Source organism: Thalia democratica, chromosome 2, assembly GCF_965202585.1.
Source record: "Thalia democratica chromosome 2, ktThaDemo2.hap1.1, whole genome shotgun sequence".
NCBI classification, from domain to species: Eukaryota; Metazoa; Chordata; class Thaliacea; order Salpida; family Salpidae; genus Thalia; species Thalia democratica.
Genome location: NC_139166.1, coordinates 42,434,675 through 42,458,797, shown reverse-complemented (window position 1 = coordinate 42,458,797; position 24,123 = coordinate 42,434,675). Strand labels below are relative to the sequence as shown.

The window sequence follows — 24,123 nt, the reverse complement described above, 5'->3', positions numbered from 1 at the left end:
TAGGATCTTAAATTGAAAAAAGATCCGGATGGATCCTAAATAGTGGATCCGGTAGATCACTACTTTAAACCAAAATGCATATAATTTATTTTAATGTGCAGAGAAAATAATTGAGGAGTTATGAAAATTACTCAGTATTTTTCTATTTTTATAGTTATCTAGCCTGAATTTTTAAAAGATATCGAAAAAAAATCAAACTAGCTAGAGTATGTCAAGTGACCATAATAACTTAAATTGTCTTTGAATAATCACTATTTCAATAACAAAAAAAAAAGTAAAGTTTCATTTATGAAAGATTAAGTAATTTCTTACATAAGTAGTTTTTCTTGTAAATAAAATACTTTTGAATATGACACATTTTAAAATTACAATTAATCTTACAATTTATGGTTGTTTTACTCATGGTATAATAATTTTTTAGAATAAAATAAAAACTTTCTTATAGAGTATCGTATTTTTTATCTAAGCTTTTATTATAGAAAATATTACTTTGCTAAATTCATTATAACAATAATAAAGCTAATGATAATAAATTTATTCTTGCACTTTAGTTGGAAAAGGTTGCGCAAATAAAATAAAACAACAATTATAAAAAAGTATTTAGTGGATAAAGATTTAGCCATGCTTAATTTAAAGGGTAAGCTAAAAACGTAGCTCAATTACGATTATGTGAAAAAAATAAATAGAAGTTCAGTAGATTCTCATGCAATAGTCAACAATATTTGTCAACACATGCTAAAAACAAAATAAAATTATTCAACAATTTAACAGCACCGCTTTATGCAACACGCACCCAAAAAATAAAAACAAAGCTAAACAAAATTTAATACAAACTTTAAAAAACATTTTTCGTTTAAAGTATAAATATTCATCTTTTCAGTAAAGCTGTGTTTAAAGAAAGAGAAAAAGGTGTAAGGTTAAAAGCTTCTCAGTATTTTAAAACATACAACATAGTATTTATAACATTTTTAGTGACACTTAAGATTAAGATATAATATACAATTTTTATATAATTACAACAACTAAGGATTTATAAAAAGGAAAAAGAACTGTATTCTGCATGGTTAATGTTCAAAAGATAGGTTCAATTACTATACTATAACTAAAATATAATGGAAAATTACATGTTAACTTATATGACATTAATAAAAGTATAATAAAAAAGTACAGTACAAATATTAAATTGCAGGTTATTAATATAATTAAAGTAGCTATTCATAAAGCATTATAAAATTTTTAGTTTTTTATAAAGCACTTTGAATTTCAACAAACCAAAATGCGTTTTTAATAAAAAAATTTTTTTTCAGAGTTTTTAGTGTATACAAAATCTTTAAATCTTTTAAAAACAAAAAACTCAATATACTTGCTCAACTGTTTTTAACTTATCATAACTTTTCATTGTTGTTTTTTCGGAACTGCTTGTTATTTTGCGGATGGTTCGGGTGAAGGTAGGGTTGCTGCCGAAACTTTTTTAATTCAAAGACCTCGGCAGTGGTAGCACCTATGATAACAAATTCGTATATTTTACAACTCGTTACATTTTATGTTTTAAAAAAATTGAATATTTACTCTTTAAATAGATGATTTATTGGTAACTTACTAAAGTTTTTATTTAACAAGTGAAGTAATTTTATTTGTAACTTAAACAAGTTAAATATTATTTAGTCAGTTTTTACCTTTTCAATATAAATCTTGGTATTAAGTTTTAGTTTAAGAGTTGTAACTAGTAAAAAGCTGTAAATCAATATAACCTTACCTTTGTTTTGTTATCAACTATAACTGTTAATATAGAAACTTACTTATTTTTATTCAATACATAGTTAAAATATCTAAAACTATTTTATTAATCAAATTTATTTTTCAAAAATAGTTTACCGTTTTAGGCAATAAGTATTTTAAATTCTATAGAAACTCTAAAGTTTGAGGAAGAAAAAAAAACAAAAAATATTTACATAAGAAAAAAATAATTTGTCATCAGAAAAATCAAAATCAAACCTACTTTAACAAAGCAAACAATCTAATTAAGCAAAATTCACCTCTTAACAATTTTCATTTAGTTCCACGCTGTATGTTATGAAGCCAGAGAGTGCATGCAAAAAGATTACAATTAAAATATTGCGTGAAATTGTTTTAATTATTTATAAATTTGTTGTTTCCATGCAGATTAAATAAACTTAACAAAGCTTTTTTAACTAGAAGCGATTTGAGTAACACATATAATTAATTCTGTTATGCTTAAATACGTTTGAGCATTAATTTCAATTTTTCTTGAATACTGAAGGTAATTTGGTTAAGTATAATAAAAAGTGCTTTTACAAAACCTTAAATATTTTCAAAATAAAATATTTTAAGAATCTAATAAAGTATATAAACGCTAATAAGTTATTGATAAACTTTAGAGCAAATAAATTAGACCAATTTTTTTAAGTAACTATGTTTTTACTATTACGTTTAGATCCCACTTATAATTTTTTTTGATATCTTAATATTTACATTAAAATAATCTAGCAAAACGTTTGAACTAAAAGGGGATAAATTATTGGATGTAAGTTAAGCCACACAATCTAGTCATTTGATCAATCTAGTGATTTGAATTTTTAATACAAATTTTAAATAATTTCATTCTGCACTCCTATTGTTCATTGCAAACATATGAATGCTTATTAAGACGTGAATTATAATGAAAAAAGTAATTTTTGCACATGAAACTGTAAAACAGAATTAAATCAAAATAGTTTCATTTAAAATAAAACACTTTTTACCGTTTTGTCTTTTGATTTATCTGCAAAAAAATTTAATATAACACCTGTTCGAATATACTAACTTATTTCACAACATAACTAATAAACAATAAAACCCGACATTTCACTTTCAAAAAAGCTTACCTACAAGTGGAATCCGTTAGTCATGCAAAAACTGCATTATCTTTGAGTATTAAAACAAAAATTTTACTTTTAAGCTACAATCAGATTAGTTTAGTTGGTTACATGACTATTCAAATTCGGACAACTCAAATTCCGACAATTCAAATTCTTAAAAAAATATTAAAAGGACTATATCTCAATAAGTAATATAAATTTGAAAAAAATAAAAAATAAATATGTAGATCTTAATAATATCTGAAGCCACTTTTTTTCTTTTTTTCAAAATCTAAAATACTTTTCAAGATATTTTAAAATTACTAAAAATAACTATGTTTTTTACTTTATATAAACCATATCTCAAAAAATATTAAATGTTTTGCAAAAAGAAAAAAATGGCCTGTAGATATTAATATGATTTACATATGCATTTTTTATTTAAGTCAAATACACATTACGTTTTTATTTTTAGTTGTTTTAATCTTTTATTAAGAATTTGAATTGTCGGAATTTGAATTGTCCGAATTTGAATAGTCGTGCACCCAGTTTAGTTAATACAGAAATAAAAGTTGATTTGTCTAGTATAACTGATATTTCTAACTTTTTGTATTCAAACATTCTAAAAAGTAGTTAATTTTAAACCGTGCAAATAACTATATTAGCATTGGAAAAAAAATATTTTAGTTAAACTTAGTATAAAATCACGTAACTTTAGTTTACTTAAGTTTTTTAGTCAAATTTAGTAGCTCAAAAATATACAATACAATTCATCTTTATAGTATAAGATTAATTTATCTATACTTTTAAATTTTATGCAAAAAAAATTTTACTTGTTTTTAGACATATGTTAACTTTGTTAACTAATGTTAGGTCACATTCAGGGTTGCCAAAGGTTTATTGCATATTTATCCAGGTTTTTAAAAAACAAGTTTTTTGGTCCATTTTTGGTATGAAATTAAACTTAAATTTAAAAAAAAAACTGTCTTAACTAGTATAACAGCATTTAAAAGATACTGTAAAGCTACTTTAAACAGAGTGGCCACTGGTTTTTGAGAAATTTCTTCCAGGTTTTTGAAAGTACACTTTTTGATTTTTAGTTTTAAGTTGCTTAGAAACTGCGCTAAGTAGTATAACAACATAAGAAAGAAACTGTAAAACAACTTTAAATGTGTTTACTAATAAAAACGATTTTTGATGATGAATTTTTTTTTTCTATATGATATACTTTTTGTGTCAAATCAAAATTTTAATACTTAACATGTAAAAATAGTTTAAAATTCCAGGTTTTTTAGCAACCCTGTATATTAAATACATTTTAATACATAAACTATGCACAAGCTAAACTTTATGCATCACTAATCCAATAATAAGTCTAACTAGTAACATTTTTTAGATTTTCTTATGAAATCTTTAAAATATTTCACCATTTAAAACTAGTATATCACCAAACTTAAGTTATATACCAGTATTAATATGTTGATGAACTTTAGATTGTTTGGAATTATTGTTTGTTTGGTTGTCACCACCACTAACACCGTCTTCAAAAGCCTTGTTTATTTGTGATGTAGGTGTCCTTACTCTGTAAGAAGAAGATATTTGTTTATTTACTTTAATACTTCTGAAATATTGTTTTTATTAAGTTATCTACGGGAGCTGGATAATCTTTTAATTCGAGATGTTGCCGGATCCGGATAGATTTAAAATTTTAAAGAATTAATTTTTGTGAGTATTTATTTTGTTTTGACAAGGAAATTAGTTAAATTTTGAAAGCATTGCTCATCAGAAACAGAAGATTAGTTTTTTAAGAATTAATTCTCAATTACACTTAATTCTTTAATTTTTAATAACATACTATTATGTCCTAGCTAATATTTAGAGGTAAAACGATTTAAAACAATTTAATAAAAACTTAAAACAGTGCAAAATAAAACTAAAACAAATATTAGTGTGTCACGAAAAGGAAGAAGCAATATGATTATTAAATAATCAATCAAAATGCTTTTATCGACCTAGTTTAGTAAAATGTATGCCGAAAAAAGAAAATTTTAAAATTTACCTTTGGTTTTTTTATTAAAACCTTTTGTAATTTCTAAAGCAACAAGAGAATATCTATAATTATTTGTAAACCTTTACAATTAAATCATTACTAATTGTAAAAGTACATAATACTAAGGATTTAATGTGAGCTTTTCGTTATAATTTTAGTGCAATTTAAAAAAAAAATAAAAGCTTTGTTTCCACAATTTTTTTTTTCTTTCCATTTATTAGGTAATTAATTTTGTTTTTGAAATTATTATCCGATAGATCACCAATTTTATTATCTATTGAAAATTTGACTGATGTACTAAAAATGATTGTAATAAGTTATATTAATATAACTGTAAAATTCCTAAAAAAATCATAATTAAATTTTATCAACAAAAGTTTTTTAAACTATCTTATTGTAAAAGCATTGATAAGCTCACTTTCCGCCTCCGCCTCTAATTGCCACGGTAGATTGTCTCATGCTGGCAACCTGACCCCCTTGTCCTGGTCTGATCGGCTTGGCAATTTGCACTTGCCCCCTCCTTGCCATGTTCTTCGCTCTAACCGCTTCTTTTATTCGGTCTACTTCGTTTTGGTATCTAGTAGTATTTTATTTAGTAACAAGTGTTTAACATTTAAAGATAAAAACAAACATACCGCTTTCTATCTCTGAGAGCACCTTCTTTAGCATCCCTCAATGCACTTTCTAGTGCTTTAACTCTTTCAGCTGTAGCTCTCAGTCTCTTTTCTAACTTAGGAAGTTCGCACCTCAGATCTGCATTGTCTCGAACGAGCTGTTTGATATCGGTTGTGCATTATAACTTGACATCAAAAGTTAACTGTAATTCATACTTAACGAAGAATAATCTTTGCAGCAGTAAACTCCAACTAAATTGTGCAAATCAAAAACAAACCTGCTTGTGAACTTTTGTCAATTGATCCAGGTTGCCCTCGAGGAATGAAATTTTTTGCTTCTGGACAATCGAGCCACCTACATCGTCAACATCTTCACCAGATGCTTGCTAAAATTACACATTGACACTGTCTACTTGTAACTAAACATATTTTACAAATGCTTGCTTTTGTAAACTTGTAACTAAAAGCAACAGCTTTAAAATATTTATGTGACATAGTGATGATAGCAACATAGCTATCATCATTAAACGCAAGAACATGTAATATATTTCTTTTGATATTTTTGAGCACAATTTAATGATTAATAACTTTTTATAGTTCTTACTTTTTATATAGCTTTTTTATTAGTTAATGCGTCATACAAACTAACAAGAACAAAAACAGTAAAAATTTAACCAACAAAGTTTTTCTTAATAATTAGTGCCCAATAATGACGCAAATAAAAACAAGTAAACAAAAAAATTCAAAACCTTTTTGAGTTTTTGGTTTAGCTCCCGAACAAAGTGTTTTCTCAAATTATGTAGTGATTGAAGTTCTTTGCTCACGGTTTCCTCTAAACCCTAATATAAAATAAATATTAGTCTCTATAAATAACTTATAAGTAATTTTGTAAAAATAAAGGTACACGATTATAAAATATCTACAAAAGCTTATGAATTTAAATGTTATTTGTTGTACACTTTAATAAAAGAGAACTATTAAAAAAATAATGTCATATTCTAATAATCCTCCCTATAAAACCAGAAAATATCTTGTTCAAAGTTTTGAAATATTTTTCTAAATGAAGTCAAAAAGCTTACTAAAAAATATATATAATAACTTAAACAACACAAGTACTATTATAGTTAGTTGTATAACCATATTTCTTTACTTCAAAATCAATTAAACACTTTTTTAAATTAGCATTTTAAAGTATATATTTATTTTTTTATAGTATGACCAGTTTAACAAGTTTTAATTCAATAAAACTTAACTACAAAAAAAAAAGCTTTTTAATTTTGTTTACCTTAAGATCTTGGCGAGCCTGTTCTCTTCTATCAAACTTAATATGGAGTTCACGCAATTTTACCTCTTTATCCTTTTCATTTTTCTTTAATTTTTCGTAATCACTTTGAAGTTTCTCATTTTCCAAAAATAATTTTTGGTGATTGCTGTTTATAATAAAATATTATAATATCGTCTTGAGTATTGTTTTTGGGTTGATGTTAAAAATAGATGTTGTTTTAATCAGGCCACATTTGTCAACTACATCATCATTGAAGCACCCGTTCGAGGGTACAATTGAAAAAAAAATAAATTGACGCAGCTAAATTGTATACAACATCTAAGGCCTTTTGTCAGCGTTAATGTACTCACAAACAGACTCAATGAAGATTAAATTAAATAAAGACGTCAACAAAACTAAATATAGCAGAATATTTGCAAGAAAAAAACATCAAAACCGCATAATTTTTGAAATATGCTCAAGTTAGCCTGGAAGAGTGACAATTTCGAAATTTAGCGAGAACAAACACTTAAAGATTAAACAAATAACTAGCAACGTTAAAAGCACATTTATTTATAACTATTTTTCATACTGAAAAACTTAAAACATATATCTCAAAGGATATTTAATTACAACGGAATCATAAATTTGTATAAACAATAAGTATTAAAAAAACTACAGAGCTTTTTTTCTTAATTTATTTTAATATCAAAAATTACCAGCCCATATCTTATAAAAACCTGTTTCAAAAAAAAATCTTTAAAATGTGAAAAAGCTGACGTACTCATTAAGAGCCTCAATTATTCTCATTTTTTCTTCAACCTCATCTCGGAGTTTTGAAACTTGTGAATGATGGGCTTCCCGCTGAGCTTCTAGTTGACCTTCGAGAGTTTTCTGTAATTCTTCAGATACCTTCCTCTCATCCTGCTCCAGAAGTTTTATTTCAAATTACAAAAATATCTAAGCTCTTACGGTTTTCGGTGTTTGTACAAAAATAAAAATTTGATAATAATTTTATTAACTTAGTTGACTACAGATATAATGTTAAACGAATGTATAGTAACTTTTTAAGTTTTATAATTTAAATAATTATTATCATGATAAATATTTTTATATTTATAAATGAATACTTGTTTAAACTAAAAACAAACGCTATTTTTTTTCTGCTGATCTTCCATTTGGACTTGTTTTACCGTTTGAAGCTGAGTTATTGTGTCATTTCTCATATCAACTTCTTCTTCAAGCAATCGTTTTTTGTTTTCTATTTCTTTCATGTATTCCAACATTGAACGGGTTTTTGCTTCATGCTGTAAAATCATTTGTTATTGAGCTTGTTTTATAAATTTATCTAAGTTATCAGACACTTTTACAATAACAAGGAAACTTTTGATACATGAGGGTTCAAAGTTGTTAAGTTCAATAGTTTTCTTAAGTTAAAACGAAAACTTAAAATAATTAATAATAATGATTTTACTAAGAATCTATTATACCCTCAATTCTTCTTTAAAATTTATAGTTAGTACATTATTCACTTAATATAAGAAATTTATTCTGTTAGAAAATAATAAAAATTATAATTTTTTTAATACTTTATCTAAAACTTTATTTCTTAATACTAATTCAAACTTGTGAAATCTTTTAAAATATGTTCATAATATTTCATAAAAATTTGTGACCTCTAGCTCAAAATATCAAAATTTGGATATTTATTTTTTTAATGTTTAAATAAAATAAAAAAATTAAAAAAAAAGTTGTACATACAATTAAATCAATTTTTTTTTCAAAGCTAGTTATATTTCAAAAAAAAAATATCAAACTAATTTATAGTTGAAAAAAACTTTAGGCTTTCATATAAGAGTTTATGTAAATTTTTTTAAAACAAAATTTTGACTCTCCAATGGCCTCAACTACTAGAATTAATACAGTCAAGTGTTCATTAAAAACTTAAGATATATAAATTATAAAAAATATATTTTTAAACTTCAATTAACTTCAAATTAAAAAACACATATTAAAAAAAAAAATATTTAGCTATAGTACTTACTTAATAGATTCATTATGGTTAAAAATAATTTTTAAATACACGCTGATTATTATTTTATAGCAGGATCAATTTTTAAACACATCATTACTAACTTGTTGTACAAGAAGTTTTGCAGAAGCAAGTTCTTGTTCAGTTTCTTCCAATTTTTTTTCGTTAACACCTGTTTTTTCTTCTAGGCCTGCACACTTTGATGCAAGTTGTTTGACGTGAGTCTTGATTCTTGTAGCATACAATCTGGTCATAGTGCTGGAATGCTCTTCATCACCATCTCCTATAACATCAGGAAGTGGCTGAAATGGTATGTAACATTTTATGGTCAATTATGTGTTTCTAAAAAATCGTTGTTAAGCTCATTAGATCATAAAAACGCTTTTTAGCTGTGAACAGAGAAAAAAAAGTGTTGAGTTTTTATAGTTGGTTGTGTTTTAAACTATTTACTATAATATATTGTCTGATTTTTTTTCAAAAAAAAAATTTAGTTATAATATAGTTTTTTTCTTAGTTTAGTTAAAGTGCAAAAGTATTTTAGAGTTAATTACTATATATATACAAAAATATTTCAGTTGGGTTTGGATTTTTTGATACTTTAACTAATGTTTTTTTTTAAATAAGCCATTTTTATCATCTTAAATGTTATCATATTTTGTATATTTTAAGTGTTTTAAGCCTGACAGCCTTATGTAAGTAAAAGGCTAGATTTGTTAGAAAAAAAGTAACTCGCGTGCAACTTAAATTTTTAATTCAAATTACACAAACGATTTAAAATAAAAGTGTAATGAAATTATCATTAAATAAGCCTCAAAGTTTAGTCATTTGAAAATTAACTTTTATTATTAAAAACCAGATTTTATAAGAATTTTTTCTCAAATTTATTTTTAGATTGATTGATTGGCCACATCAGGCCCGCTTACCGTAGTCCCTACAGCTTAGTTTTATTTTTATTTTGTACTTATACTACTTACGAGATTTGTGGTGAGGCGTATATACACAGAGAAACATCAATTTTTAGCAATAAAATACGTCTAAGACTTATTTTGAATAACAGTCAGTTAATTAACTAAGAACTTAGTAGTTAGTTTTAAAATACAAATATACTTCACCGACAAATACTTTTAATAAAAATATTCTTTAATTACAAATATTTACTTGTTCAACATTTCCAATAACAACACCGATTTCATTTAAATCTCTCATAACATTGGTCATCATATCGCTTACACGTCGCTTATTAAGTTCATTCATCTCCTTTAAATGCAAATTTTCACTCTTCATACTTCCCATAGCTTTCTAATGAAAAAAAAAACAGATTTATTAAAAATAACTTTAGTAAAAATAGCAAACTATCATTTACTTTGTTTACTATTTTGTATTGGTACATTTACTTTCAAAAACACATGACATAGCAAATTAAACTTTGTGAAACCTCTAAACATACTCACTTAGAAACCACCAACATTCTATTTCTTCCAGAAAAAAATGCAACAACAATTGTTCTTTACATTTTTTTACGTTACATATTAAAAAAAAAAAGCACAAAATCTAAATTACTTTCTTGTTAGCTAATTCCTCAGATATTTGAACGAGTTCCTTGCCTTTGTCTTCAGCAATTTGAACTTTTCTGTCATAATTAAGTGCAAGTTCTTCCAAAGCTTGCAACACGTCTTGTACTTCTTCTTTAGCAGATTCATTTTCTGTCTGAACAGTTTTACGTTTTTTTGTTATTCATAAAAGATTATTCATACACAAAAATTGTAAATCAAATATATAAGTTTGTTGAAATAAACATGATAAGTGCTAATTGCAAAAAGTGATATTAGGCTTAAAAAAATGGTATCTTATTAAATTTTTAAAAGTAGGTAGTTAAAACTAATGATGTACTTAAATTAAAATTTATTCAAGTTTTAGAAATTTTAAGCATTTTCGATAAAAGAAGTAAGATGTTTTTTGGTGTTCTAACATTGACATTACTTAAAGCGGTAATTGATAGTTATAGTTTATTTAAAAATACTTTTGAAACGAAATGTAAACTGACAAAGCTGTTGATTTTTAATAATTTTAAATAGTAGTTAACAAATAGTAAACAAAATGTAAAATTTGCTTACTTATTTAAAATGTACAAAAGCTGTACATACAGAACAGTTATTATTTAATTCATATTTTTTAAAAGACAACGAAACCAAAAATCAATAATTATTACCAGCTATAAGTATTGAACAATGCTTAATATTTTTATTGTTACATGTTGGCTTTGAAGTGCATGCTTTTTATTTATGATGATAGTGTAAAGAGAAAAAGTTAAAAACATATACTTATTAAAGTAAATAGTATAAATTATTGAAAATTGTTTTTGCAACTTTGGAAGAACGTATACTTTGGAACATAACAAATTAAATATGCTAAAAATTCTTGTTAAACGTAATGAATGTTCTTGCTAGTTTAAATTTCAGTTTTAATAATAAACAAGCAAGTTTATCATACTTATATATACAATATCTAAACAATCAAATAATTACAAGTGCAACAGTACTATCATTATTCAAATGTAAAGCAGCCTTTTACCGAAAAAACTTGTTTCTCGTTTTTCAAATCAGACATTGTATTTCTTTAACAAATAATTACCTACTTCAAAATTCTAACAATTTTAATTGTATGTGTTTGAATAAAAAATATAGCAAAAAAAAAATTAATACTTTTCCTAAATAATAAAATTTTAGAAACTAATACTTAACTTTTTAATAATATTCAAAATAATTAGAAAAACAATATTTATATATTTAATAATATACTAATTCATCGTTTTTTACAATAACCTTTTTTAAATTCAAAAAATTACAACTCAATACACACCTAGTTTATCATAAACTTCAAAAGTAAAAGCAAATAAAACAACAGGAAAACAATTAAAGTGGTCAAAAAGTTATGGAGTATTATATAAATAATAAAGTTATTAGCTTTCAGATTACTTATGCATCTCTTAGAAGTATCATTTATTTTAGCTAATTTCTAGTTACTACTTAATAATTCATATTAAATGAATCAAACTTGTAATCTCGTGACTTCTTCCTGTGCAGTTTCGTGTTCAGTTCTTCTTTGAGCAAGTAATTCCTCCTGCTCCACAAGCTGAGACTTTAAAACTTCAACAGTTTGTGAAATTTGATTGATTTCTTCATCCTTTTAAATCACTTGATTGTAATTTATTTCATATCAACAATTTGTATCAAAAATCGAAGACAAGTAGAATTAATTTTAAATTGGTAGTATGAATAATAACCTAGATGGATAAAATTGTTTCTACACAATCATTTTTATGTAAAACAAATTTTTAGTTTGACGTTTAAACATTAATACTAAATAAACATCTTAAGGCCTAATGTTACAGATACTTTTAAATACAACATAAGTGTATGGACATATTTTCATAAAACTAATTATACTTGCCTTGTCATCCATCATTTTGTAAAGTTGGCTGTTTCGGTCATCATCATTTACGAGAGATTCAGAAGTTGACGAAGCAACCAACGAATCAGAAGAGTGGATTTGTTGTTGAATCTACGCAAAAATTATGCTTGTAAATTAGTTCAAAGAAATTCTATCAAAACTATTGATTTAGTATATTTTTGACGTAATTAGTAATTAGTGGTTATTGTTTTTTGTTTTTAACTTACAACAAGTTTTTTTTTGTAAATTTCTTGCAGAATTTCTCGATATCTTCAAGGTTTTAAAAAAACAAGTTTTTTGGTATATTTTTAGTAAAAATTTAACTAAAGTTGAAAAAACTGCCTTAAATAGCACAGTAACATAGAAAAGACATTGTAAAGATACTTTAAACTTGTTTTTAAATGAAAATATTTTAAATGATATAAAAAATAAACTTTATAACAGGTTTTTCGTATCTAATAGAAATTTCGCTACTTTACATGTAAAAATAGTTTAAAATTTCAGGTTTTCCAGGTTTTTTTAGTGATTCTAGTTCAAAATTCCAAGTTTTTTTTCCAAAATTTTTCAAATTCAAGATTTTCCATGTTTTTTGGCAACCCTGTAACAACTTTTATTTGAAACAATAATTATGGTGAATACTTGATAAGAACCTAGAATTTAACAAGCAGATGTAAAATTAAATGAAACAGCTATTGCATTAAAAAACATTTAACAGATTATTCTTGTAAACAGTCTAATGATTAGTTTTTATTACTTGCGTTATAGAAGGAGTAGTAACATTTTCTTGAGCTATTGAAGTTAGTGAAGCACGATTTTTTGTATTAACTTGTTCATCAGTAGGAACCGTTTCTCCTGTGAAAAATCACTTGATTATTTTTACTGATTCAGTCAAAATAATTTTGTTTTAGACTATTCATCAAATTATATGTTATATTTTATGATCTGTTGAAAACTAAATATATTTCGAATAGCTATTAGATTACAATATACTTTAAAATTTACAAGTTTTAGTCTTTTTTTTCTGTCAAAAATAGATTAAAAAGAGTTTAAAACTAAAAATACTTAAGTTTTGAAGCTTTCAGTTCAGAATAGTCGTTAAAATAAATTTTAATAAAAAAAATTACAACCTTATTTAATCTCATAAGAACTTTCAAAAGAACTTTTTTTAAATTTCAAACACAAAAGTACAACACTTATTTGCTTTATCAAGAATATTGTACTAAAGGCCAAAAGGGGGGTTCCTTGCCCACCTAAGATTAAACTTATCTTGCATGGTATTAGAGAAAAAAACCTTTCTCTTAAACTATGCAAGACAAATTTATTTTGAGCTGGGAAAACAATAAATTAGCTAAAAATTAGAGATTTATTGAGTTAAAATGAAACTTTATGTCTAAAAACGCTTTGAGTAAATTAAAATTGTACCTTTTTTGATTTAAAGATATAAAGGGGGCTAAGATATCTAAAAAAAAAACAAATCCATAGAGTTCAATAAGTTTTTATTAAGGAACAAACTAAAAATGCAAAAATTTCAATTTTGTTAAACATCCGTCTCCTCCTATATTAGCATTTAAAATGATATATAATAAGTTAAATATATAACTAACTCAATACACACAAAAATTCTTCCATATTAAGATGTTTTTTTAATTCTAAAATGCGTAACTAAACGAGAGTGCGTAACCAAGCGAGTGCGTAGTTTCGCAAGAGGTGAATGTATATAGAGAAAAAATATTAATCTAAATATTGGTTAACTAGGTAATTTTTCTTAAGTATATATTTATGCCAATGAGGCAATGTTTTATATATACACGGGTTACAACTAAAATCACAAGACAATGTACTTTACTAATCTCAACTAGTCATTAAAATTAAATGTTTATTTATTTTTAACATTCATATTTTGCTGCAACTTTTTGTTTTTAGTATTTTGTCTTTGTTTAAAGCTCAGGGTCTTATAGTATGTAGCGCGGATAAGTCTTGTTGGCATGCCACGAAAATTCCTCATTTATACGGACAGCAAAGTTCTACTAGGATATATAAACCCAACAATTGGAAATGAAATATAAAAGACAACAAATGAATCAGGTTTATATTAATTTTGAGTATAAGTATTTTTGAATTTAGTAATTCTTAAATGTTCTTATCAAAAATATGTTCATACTGAAACTAAAGAAGAGTTTTATTTCATTATAGTTCTCATTTTGTTATCTACAGTGCACAACGCAGTTATCTAAGTTATTTCATAAAATGAAAAAAAATCATATAACTAAAAAAGTTTCATTATTTAGTAAAAAACTGTTTACATTTTTCTTTAAAGCGAACAATAATCAACATGCATTAGCAACATGCACAACAGTTAAAATTAAGGTGTGTTAACTGTGTAGTACACTGTACAACAAAGGGGTTCGCACTTACTCAATACATCATTCGAATTTTCATCCGGAACCACTTTTTTGATAGAATTTATTTTTATAAAATCTACGTACTATATAGCATACATGACTTAATTAAAATTCATTTGTTTGAAAAATATTATCTTTATCATATATTTCCATAAAACTTTAAATAAAAATAGTTTCTTGTATACAAATCAAGTATTTAAAGAATAAAAACATCAAAACTTCATGTTTAACTAGTTTACAAATAAAACATAGATGAAAATAAATACTATAAGTGATAAACTAAAAAAGAGTGTTTTCAAATAATTAAATTAGCTACTTAAATAAATTTAATTTAATAAAAACAATTAAAGGTTAATTTTTTTTTAGTTATAAATAATAAAAAGTTAAAAAAAATATCTAATAATGCCAACTTTCACTTCAAATTTTGCTTTTTTTTTTGTAAAATTTAGTCAGACTAGTAACTGTGAAAACTTTAAAAGAATGTTTAAATTAGACGTCGTTATAAATTTTTAGAGTATTTTACTTTAGAGCAGTACTTGAAGACAACTTTAATGATCAAAAAATAAAAATATTCAAATTATAATATCAAGCAAAAATATTGACTCACCATTTCTCCATCTGGTTAGTTCTTTTTCAAGATGAGCAACCATATTAGCAAACTGTTTGGCGCGATCTCTTTCCTTTTCATATTTTTTTCTCCATTGATCAGCAGTTAATTCAACATTAGCCTGCACAGAATTCTTAATTGTCTTTGCTCTAAAAATAAAAAAAATTCCAGTTACGGTTTGAAATATTTTCTGTAGACAATGCGTCCTATTTTTATAATATTTAAATAAACAGTTTTTGTTCTTATTTAACGATTATAACCCCTAGCTAATACTCATACCAGATTTATAAAGGGATAATTTCTTATACATCTTTATATCAGCAAAACATTTTGTAAGTTCAAACAAACTTCCTCAACAACAACAATAATTAATGGCATATAATCATTCGCATACATAATAAAAAATTATAACAGTAACATTACAATACTGGCCTAGAAGTTTATCTTTGAATACGATAATTATTCGTAAATTTAACTTTTACGTACAACTAAATTAAATAATGAAAAAAATATTTATTTAACTAAAATACTTTTCTCATTTATAAAAAACTAAATTTACAATATTTAGTTGCTAGATATTTCTTTTTTTTTGTAATAAGCAAATATAATTTAATTTACTATGTATTTGATGTTAACATTTAAAAAAGTAAATCAAAGATTTCTTATTTCAACATAGCCAAAAACTCTTCTTTAAAATTTAAAAAAAAGTAAAAATAGAGTGAATTCATTCTAAAACGAAAATCAATTTACGTAGTTGTAAATTTAGTATAGGTAAAGCTTTAACAATATACATTAAAAAAATTACTTAAATTTCAGTAAGAAGTTTTTAACAAAAATAGGTGTGTAATCGAATTTAAAAGCAAAATAATAAAAACAAAAGAGATTAATGTATATAAAGAATCAAGCGATGGTGCAAGTGGCGGTATGCGCAGCAACCTAGCAAGACAAATGAATAATAGATGAACTGAATTCAGTTAGCCTTGCAACAAAAATTTCCTTAGAAAAGTGACTTTGTGTGAAGTATTAAACGCTTCGCAGATAGTATTGATATTAGAATAAAATTATATGATAAAAAAAATCATCAACGACAATAATACACAACTATATATTTTGTTAAACGGCAACAATACAAATGTGACAAAAGGTAACTACTATACATTGTTGCTCATCACAAAACGTTTAATAGTTATAGTCCTTTAAATCAAAAAAAAACTTTATTAATTATGGATTATTTAAAAACATAAATAAAACTTAATTAAATCTTAGTGCACGGAATATTAAAAATAATTGCAATTTCAGCGTTAAAATTAAAAAAAGTGTGAAAAAAATGTTAAAAGCATAGTGAATCATAAATTACAAAACAAACTTGAAACTTAGCTACTTAAAACGGGAACAGGTCAAAATTGCATGCGAGTAAAAAAAAACAGAAAGATATATTTATATATACAAAAACATAAAAAAACTAAAATATAAATTAATAAAAGAACAAAAATAAAAAAAGTTACTGACCGAGGGTAAGGGTTAACAGTGATAATAAAAAAAAATAAAAAAAATAAATAAGTTACTGAACGAGGGTAAGGGGTAACAGTGACTGTAAAAAAAATTAAAAATAAGAATAAAAAAATTCAACACGTGCGAAAATGTCCTCTCGTGCAAAATTGTCTTCGTTCAATTTTGTCCGCTCGTGCAAATTTGACACCTACCAACTTGAAACTTATTAAAATAAAACCAAAAATTAAGACAATATTTACGAAAAAAACTAGCCATAGTTTTTCTCTAAGTTATAAACTATAGTTTTAGTGTTAACCCTGACTTCTAATATTAAAGAAAACTCACATTTAAATATTAAAAATACTAATAACTATTAATGACAAAAGTCATACCTGACACCAAACATCATAGTAGATCTTGTTTCAGCATCGTTATAACTAGCACCAGAACAACAGATAAATATGGTAGTTCTACAATTACCTCCCAAACTATCTTGCAATATCCTAGTCATTTTACTATCACGATATGGAATATGGCTTTTCTAATAATTTAATTTTTGTTAATTAGATAAAAATTAACTATTGTAATAACGAATTTAAATCAGTATAAAAACAAAATAATTACAGTTTTTTTTTCAATTTTAACAAAGATTTTAAGATTGTAAGATAACACAATTTTACATATAATTTATAAAATTAAAAACTTCTTAACATCTTAACATATAATTCTACACAAAATTAAACTGTATATTACATACTCTTCCATCCGCAAGAGCAGAAATGACCATTCCAAGAGCTGATAAAGATTTGTTAATATTTTTAGCTTCATCTAGCAACTGACCTTCAGCTCCGGTTTTTCCAACCTTTAAACCAAAGTAAAAAATAACTTTCATTCAATTTATTTTTTGAAGTAAAAAAACTAAAATATAAAATTATAAGTGGTTGAAGAAGTTAAAAAAACAACTAGTTAATTAAAGTTAAAATTATATTAAAAAGTTTCAAATTCATTTAGATTCAAATAGATTAAAAATATACGTACTGAAAGAATTAATTAAAAATCATGCTTAATATACTAAGAAGCTTAAGTATATTAAATTTGAGAAAGTTGTTATTAAAATTTTCAATCACAAACATAATTTTTAAAATGATCTAACTATCATTAGTTTTCTGTTAACTCTTTATTATTATTTGTTTATAATCTGAAAGATACTAAATTTATTAAGTGTGAGTTTGTTTGTATAAAATATTCTAATATTCTAACCTTTTCACTTCCTGCTAAATCCACTAAATACAATTTTCCTGTGAGTTTTGTTTCTGTTTGAACATTAACTTGTTTGACATTGATAAGAAATATACTGTGACTTCTGGAGCTGTGTTCGTTCATATCTACATTATTTTAGTATAATAAAATTATAAACATACAAGAACACCTTAGTTGAAGCAGAGTGTAAAAAAAGTTTAAATTGGGCATGAGCAAATTATTAACCCAAACTATATGTATACAGGCATCAACAAAACCTATGATTCATTAAGTTAAAGTAAATTAGTAAATGAATTTTCTTAGTTATGTATGACAAAAATACAGCTTTTGTTTCAAAAAAATTTGCAATAAATAAATATGTACAAACTCAGTTTTTGTATTTTATTAATTGAATCAACATCCATTTTTATTGATAAAAGCTTAATAATAAAAAATTCCAACATCTACAAGCTGAATCAACAGAAAAAAACTTAAGTATTACTTTAATTTACCTGTTTTTTTACATATTATAATAAATAAAATAATTTAATTATAATTATATTCAAAATTTAAAGTTAATCGTTTGCTGATAGACATCATATTATCTAAAAAACTAGCGGAGCAAGTAAGTGCACAGGAATAAATAATAGTAACAAAATTTCACAATGCTCTTTCTTTATTAAACTAACATATTTTCTGTGTGTAAACAAGTTAACAAACTTCAACAAAGCTCTGTAAAAAAATAAATACTGTAAGAATATTAGAAGCTGAAGTAGGTGTATATTTGTGTGTTTACTAATGATAAGTATAATTACTATAGATTGTTAGTTAATAATAGATACAATATATGATGTTGAATCCGACTGTTATAAAACTATATAACTTTTGTAATAATTAAATTAAAATTATAAAAAAAGTTCAGTAATAGAAAAATAAAGATAACAAATCAAACTGACTGTTATCTGACTTACTATGCAATGTATATGCATTTAAATTGTTTATGTTTTTGAACATAATATCGTGACGTAATTATTAGTTAAATTTTTGTGAACTTAACAAAAATTTAATTTTGTGCATTAGTATCTCTTTGACTTGCATGTAAGTAGTTAATATCTTGATTTGTTATTTCAATTTGTATTTTACTTTACTTATACTATAATTAAGAATTAATCAATACAAATATTATTTTGTTTTATAAAAGTCGGATATAACATTATTTATTGTATCTATTGTGATTATGCTTATTTTTAGTAAATACACATATACACCTAGTTATTCTTTTCTTACAGAGCTCCTTTGAAACATATGTTAGTTTAATAAAGAAAGAGTATTTGTTAGTTTAATAAAGAAAGAGTATAGGAATTTTGTAATTATTACAATAAATAACTAATTTATTTAGTTAAAAAATTTTTGGATCAAAAAAAATTGAAAGCTACTACCTAATTCTGACAGCTTATTTTCTAAAATGTGTTTTTTTTGTTCAAGCCAAACTAGTGTTTTTATTGAAAAGATTAAAATAAAATTTTTTTTTACCAAATTTCAGACAAATTTATTGCTATTTTTAGTTTTGTGCGATTTGGGTCAACTGTGAGACTCTAAATACTTTGATAATTCAAATTTTAATGGATATCACTAATATAATACTGCGGATTAAAACTAGCTCTAAAAAATGATTAAAAATTTCGAGTATATGAAATCATTGGTTTTAAGTAACTAACAATAATATTATTATTTTAGCTATATTTAGACTTCGAAAATAAAAATTTTAAGGGAACTGTAAATTTACAGGGTTGCCACTCTTTTAGGCAAAGAAAATGTTTGAGGTAAAAATACAAACAAAATACTAAAAAAAAACATTTTCAACAAATTAGTCTTAATTCATCGTTTAAACTTGACCTTATTATCTTTATTACTAAACAATATTAAACAGTAAAAAATATGGTTACTATAAAAACATTTATTTAGTCGAAAACAAATTAGTTTCTTAAAGAGTAATCAATTCCTAGTTGTGAATATAAAACTATAACTAAGGTCTATTATACCTTATTCAAACAAAATAATTTTCAGCAAATAAAAAAACAGGTAAATTATTACCTTCTAGTCAAATTAACACTAATATATACTAACTAGTTACTGCAACATGTCGATTTGATTTTCCTTCATCTATAGTTTCAAGTACTTCATCAGGAGTAGCCACAAATCTTTCAGTACAACCTTTTACATAAGGAACTCTATTTTTATCCTCATGCACAGACAAATTCTGTTTTGTTACTGGAAAAAAAAAGCTTTTTAAATTTTCATATAGAACTTTTTGTAATACTGTAAGTACTAAACTGCATTAAAAACATTTAATTACATACTAAAATTTACTTGCACAACAATTCATATTCTATTAATGCTGAGCTGTTGTCGAATATCTCTTTTAATAAACATTTAAAGTATAAAAAATGACCATCCTATTCTTATAAGTAGACAATACATGAGCATCATTTTTATGCGAATATTCTTAAGATATGGCTGAAATATAGTAATTTTTAACAGTTTTGAACTTTCACATTCAATAATTACTTTTGTAAAATTCGTTATCATGATAATCTTAAAAATTAGAACTACATTTTTCAAAGTAAAAATTTCTTTTGTGATCTTGCCCTTAACTACTTTTATAAAAACTTGAACTTTCATAAATTTAAATTTATTAGTTAGTTAAGTAACCTTAAAAATTATATTTATACCTAATCCTAAATTACTTTATAAATAGATAATTCATTGTATAAAGGTTTTAACGTTTTATAATATCACTAACCATCTAAGAGATCTCGTACTTTGTCTAGGTATATTTCAAAGTAAGAGACTTTAATATGAAACTCAAGATTTTCATCCATACCATATATATGATTGAATATATCATCTACTATGCGAGGAACAATTCCTCTTAAATTTTCATCATGCAGAACACCCTTAATATTTTTTTTGCTAATGGTTGTACTTTTTAAAGAATGACAAAAAACGGCTCAAAAATTTCAAAAAAACTAACTAAAAAAAAAATTAAACGTTTAAATTTTTTTGAAACACTGCTTTATTTAAAAAAATAATTTCAATTCTATAAATAATGTATATTTAAATGTTTAAATTACTTCCATGGTATGAGTTTTTCCGCTAGATGTTTGCCCATATGCAAAAATTGTTCCATTATACCCTCCAAGGACATCTAAAAAAAAATTATTTACTCTATAAACTCATTCTGAAATAAAGTTTACACTTTTAACTTTTTCTGCATACACAACAAAACTGATATTTATTAATTTTCTAACAATTAAATTGAGAAAGTTTAAAAAAAAAACTAACTTAATATTAATTTTAATCCTTTTTAAGATTTTTCAACATAAAATATTTCTAATTTTTAAAGTCAAAATAAATTAGAACTTAATTAATCATAAAAATGTAAGTTTTAAACCTTTAACAATAGGTTGTGCTCCTGCTATATAAACTTGTTCTTGTGTGGTTGCTGGGCCAAATACACGATCAAAAGTAAAAGTTTTTGTATTCTGAAATAACAGCAGACTATGAATATATTATCTTTAACAAATTAAAATACAAATATATTAACACAACTATTAATATTATTTTGCATCATAGATTCAAAATGATTATCTAAAACTAGTTTTAAAGAATGTGCATAAAAAATTTTGTTAGCAGTGAATTTATTTATTTAATAGTTTCATTTTTTAGATTTTTCTATTTCTAAAAGCTTTTTTTTTGATAGCTTTGGAAAGTTTTAATATAATAGCAACACAGATTATAAAATGTTATATTGTTTGTTTCAATTTTAAAAAAATAAGTGATATAGTGTGCATAAAAATTTTTAGATATCTAATATTAGATACCCTTAAAAAGTTTGAGAACTATTAATCTGTAGATTTAAAAAACTTTTTAATATCAAAATTTTTTTTCGCTAAATAATTTTAAAACTATATAAATTAACTATACACTCATTAATTAAATTTTGTGTTAAAATCTTACTCCTTGCCCAAATGTGACTTGCTCTTGTGAAGGAAATTTTGCTAAAAATTTGTCTCCTCTAGATTTTTCAGAAGAGTTCAGTGGTCTGAAACGACACATAACCTGCAAAAATTATGAACTATTATCTTAGGTCAGGGATCCGCAATTTGTGACTTTCAATTTTAAACTAATAATTTTTAGTTACCAATAAGAGAGATCTACTATTTCTATATTTAAATTAATATCTAACTTTTTAAACTTACAAAAATAATGTAAATACACTTTTTTTTTGTCAATTAAAGTAGTTTTTTACATCAGAATTCAAAAAATAACTACCCTATTAATAAAACAAAAACTTAATATGTGTTTTCCGCTGCACTACAATTTCTAAAACTTTTATTAAATAAAATATAAATTACTGACTTATCTTAAAAATAAAATTTACTTTAGATTGGCTTGAAGTTCATAATCTTACTTATTTGTTACCTACATAATTTGTTATACCATAAAGGATAAGAATTGTATTTCATTAGCATTTCAAAGAATTTATATAAACTACATTTTAATAAGTAAGTACTTTTTATAACTTAAAATTACTGTATTTATACTCAAAAAATACTATAATTAAGATAGTAAAATCTTCAATGACTTTTCTAAATATTTATTACAGTTAAGTATAAATTAACCTACAAAAGTTATAACTCCTGTACTTTGAATCTAAGCATGTGATTTTATAGTTTTCCTCAGATTATAACTTAAATTAAATTTAATGTAGAGAACTTTTTTGTTTAGGTTTACATTCTAAATAAAACATGAAAATCCCTTAGAAGTGAATATTGATAATCATTAAAATGGACTATATTTTTTAAACACAAATTCTAACTTAAATACAAATAACTACTTAGAGTCACAAACTACTGAATAAAAGTCATCTATTAAAATAGTCATGATATATTTATATAACTATAACAATTTTAGCTTAAAATTAAATTACAACTTACTTGTAACATTATGTAACAAACTTTATCACTTTTAACAATAAAAAATATCATTGAGTTATGATATGTATATAAAATTATGATAAAAAATTTAAAACTAAGTGACTGTTTTTTACAAACCAAGTTGAGCAATCCTTGAGAATATTAGTATGAAATTTAGTTATAACATGAAGTATAGTATATACTACAAAATAATTAATAAATTATTTTTAAGCTAAATTATTTAATAACAAATCAATTTATTCACTTTAGTTTTATCAATTTTTTTTTTAAAAAGTTAAAAGTATATAAAACAAGTACCTTTATACCACATTCTGAAGCATTTGCCATTTAGGATTTTATGAAGAACAAAACTATTTGTCAAAAAATGAATTCTGAGTACAATTATTTCCAAAATAATTACTATAATTTCATACTAAAATGATTAATTCTAAAAAAAACTCTTAGCTTATCTTTATACAGTCTGACTAAAATTTTTGAAGTTAAGTTTTGTATTTTAAACTATGAAGTTTTGTTTTTTCATTTTTATTATTTTATTTGGAAACTTAAAAAAAACCGATAAATTAAATATAAAGTACTGTTGAAGTATAATTCAAATATATGATATTATAACAAGGTTGCTTGATTTTGAAGGAAAACATCTGTGAATCAGCACAAACTTATTAATAAGTCTGATAAAAAAAATACTTTAAGCCATAAGGGGTAGAAGACTTTTTTAGACTCCTAAGCAAAAAATAAACATGAACAACCAAAAACTTTCTGGAGTTTTAAGAAAGTTTTAAAAAATAGAGCTTAAGGTCAAATGGGGGTGCACCTTGATTCTTTTAAAACTGATCTTATTTAGTAGTCTTATCTTAGTTGTGAGACAATTTTAACTGCTTATCAAAATTTAAGGTAAATATCAAGATATAGGCAATTGATTAGGTTTCTATAAAAGGCTCAAACAAACAAACAAAAAACTTTTTGATTATATACATAATTTATTGCAAAAAAACAAGTTTAAATATAACAAAACATATGTTTCAAAAAAACAACAAAATTGTTATTAATCATCAGCTGTAGGTTTGAAATAAATTGCACTTTAATAAACAATGATACAAAAGTTATACATAAAAAACA

At 24.1% G+C, this 24,123-nt stretch overlaps 1 protein-coding gene across 4 annotated transcripts; it reads right to left on the bottom strand.

Moving 5' to 3' along the window:
* Positions 1–518: 518 nt before the first annotated feature.
* LOC145830222 (kinesin heavy chain-like) lies at positions 519–23,436 on the bottom strand. Of its 4 annotated transcripts, none has more exons than XM_082938155.1 (26): positions 23,305–23,436; positions 22,028–22,129; positions 21,462–21,552; positions 21,142–21,215; positions 20,811–20,964; positions 20,135–20,278; positions 18,029–18,153; positions 17,526–17,630; positions 17,161–17,309; positions 15,278–15,426; positions 13,023–13,120; positions 12,269–12,379; positions 11,873–12,001; positions 10,379–10,525; positions 9,977–10,117; positions 8,923–9,120; positions 7,938–8,093; positions 7,571–7,710; positions 6,808–6,952; positions 6,272–6,361; positions 5,801–5,908; positions 5,544–5,680; positions 5,327–5,485; positions 4,325–4,440; positions 2,886–2,925; positions 519–1,501 (listed from the first exon to the last, which is right to left on the bottom strand). In XM_082938155.1, the coding sequence occupies exons 1-25, from the start codon at positions 23,332–23,334 to the stop codon at positions 2,906–2,908; spliced, it is 3,018 nt and encodes a 1,005-aa protein (XP_082794281.1). In that variant the 5' UTR covers positions 23,335–23,436; the 3' UTR covers positions 519–1,501; positions 2,886–2,905. The 4 variants fall into 4 exon arrangements, with proteins under 4 accessions (XP_082794281.1, XP_082794280.1, XP_082794282.1 ...); XM_082938154.1 differs by lacking the exon at positions 2,886–2,925 and adding an exon at positions 2,763–2,782; XM_082938156.1 differs by lacking the exon at positions 2,886–2,925 and adding an exon at positions 2,037–2,064.
* Between the last annotated feature and the right edge of the window lie 687 nt (positions 23,437–24,123).

Excerpts from the sequence above, each read along its gene's own strand:
- LOC145830222 (XM_082938153.1), bottom strand. The coding sequence starts at position 23,334 with ATGGCAAATGCTTCAGAATGTGGTATAAAG. Across the intron at positions 21,553-22,027 it reads AAGTCACATTTGGGCAAGGA|AATACAAAAACTTTTACTTT; the intron begins GTAAGATTTTAA and ends CTGTTATTTCAG. Across the intron at positions 13,121-15,277 it reads ACTAACCAGATGGAGAAATG|GAGAAACGGTTCCTACTGAT; the intron begins GTGAGTCAATAT and ends GATTTTTCACAG.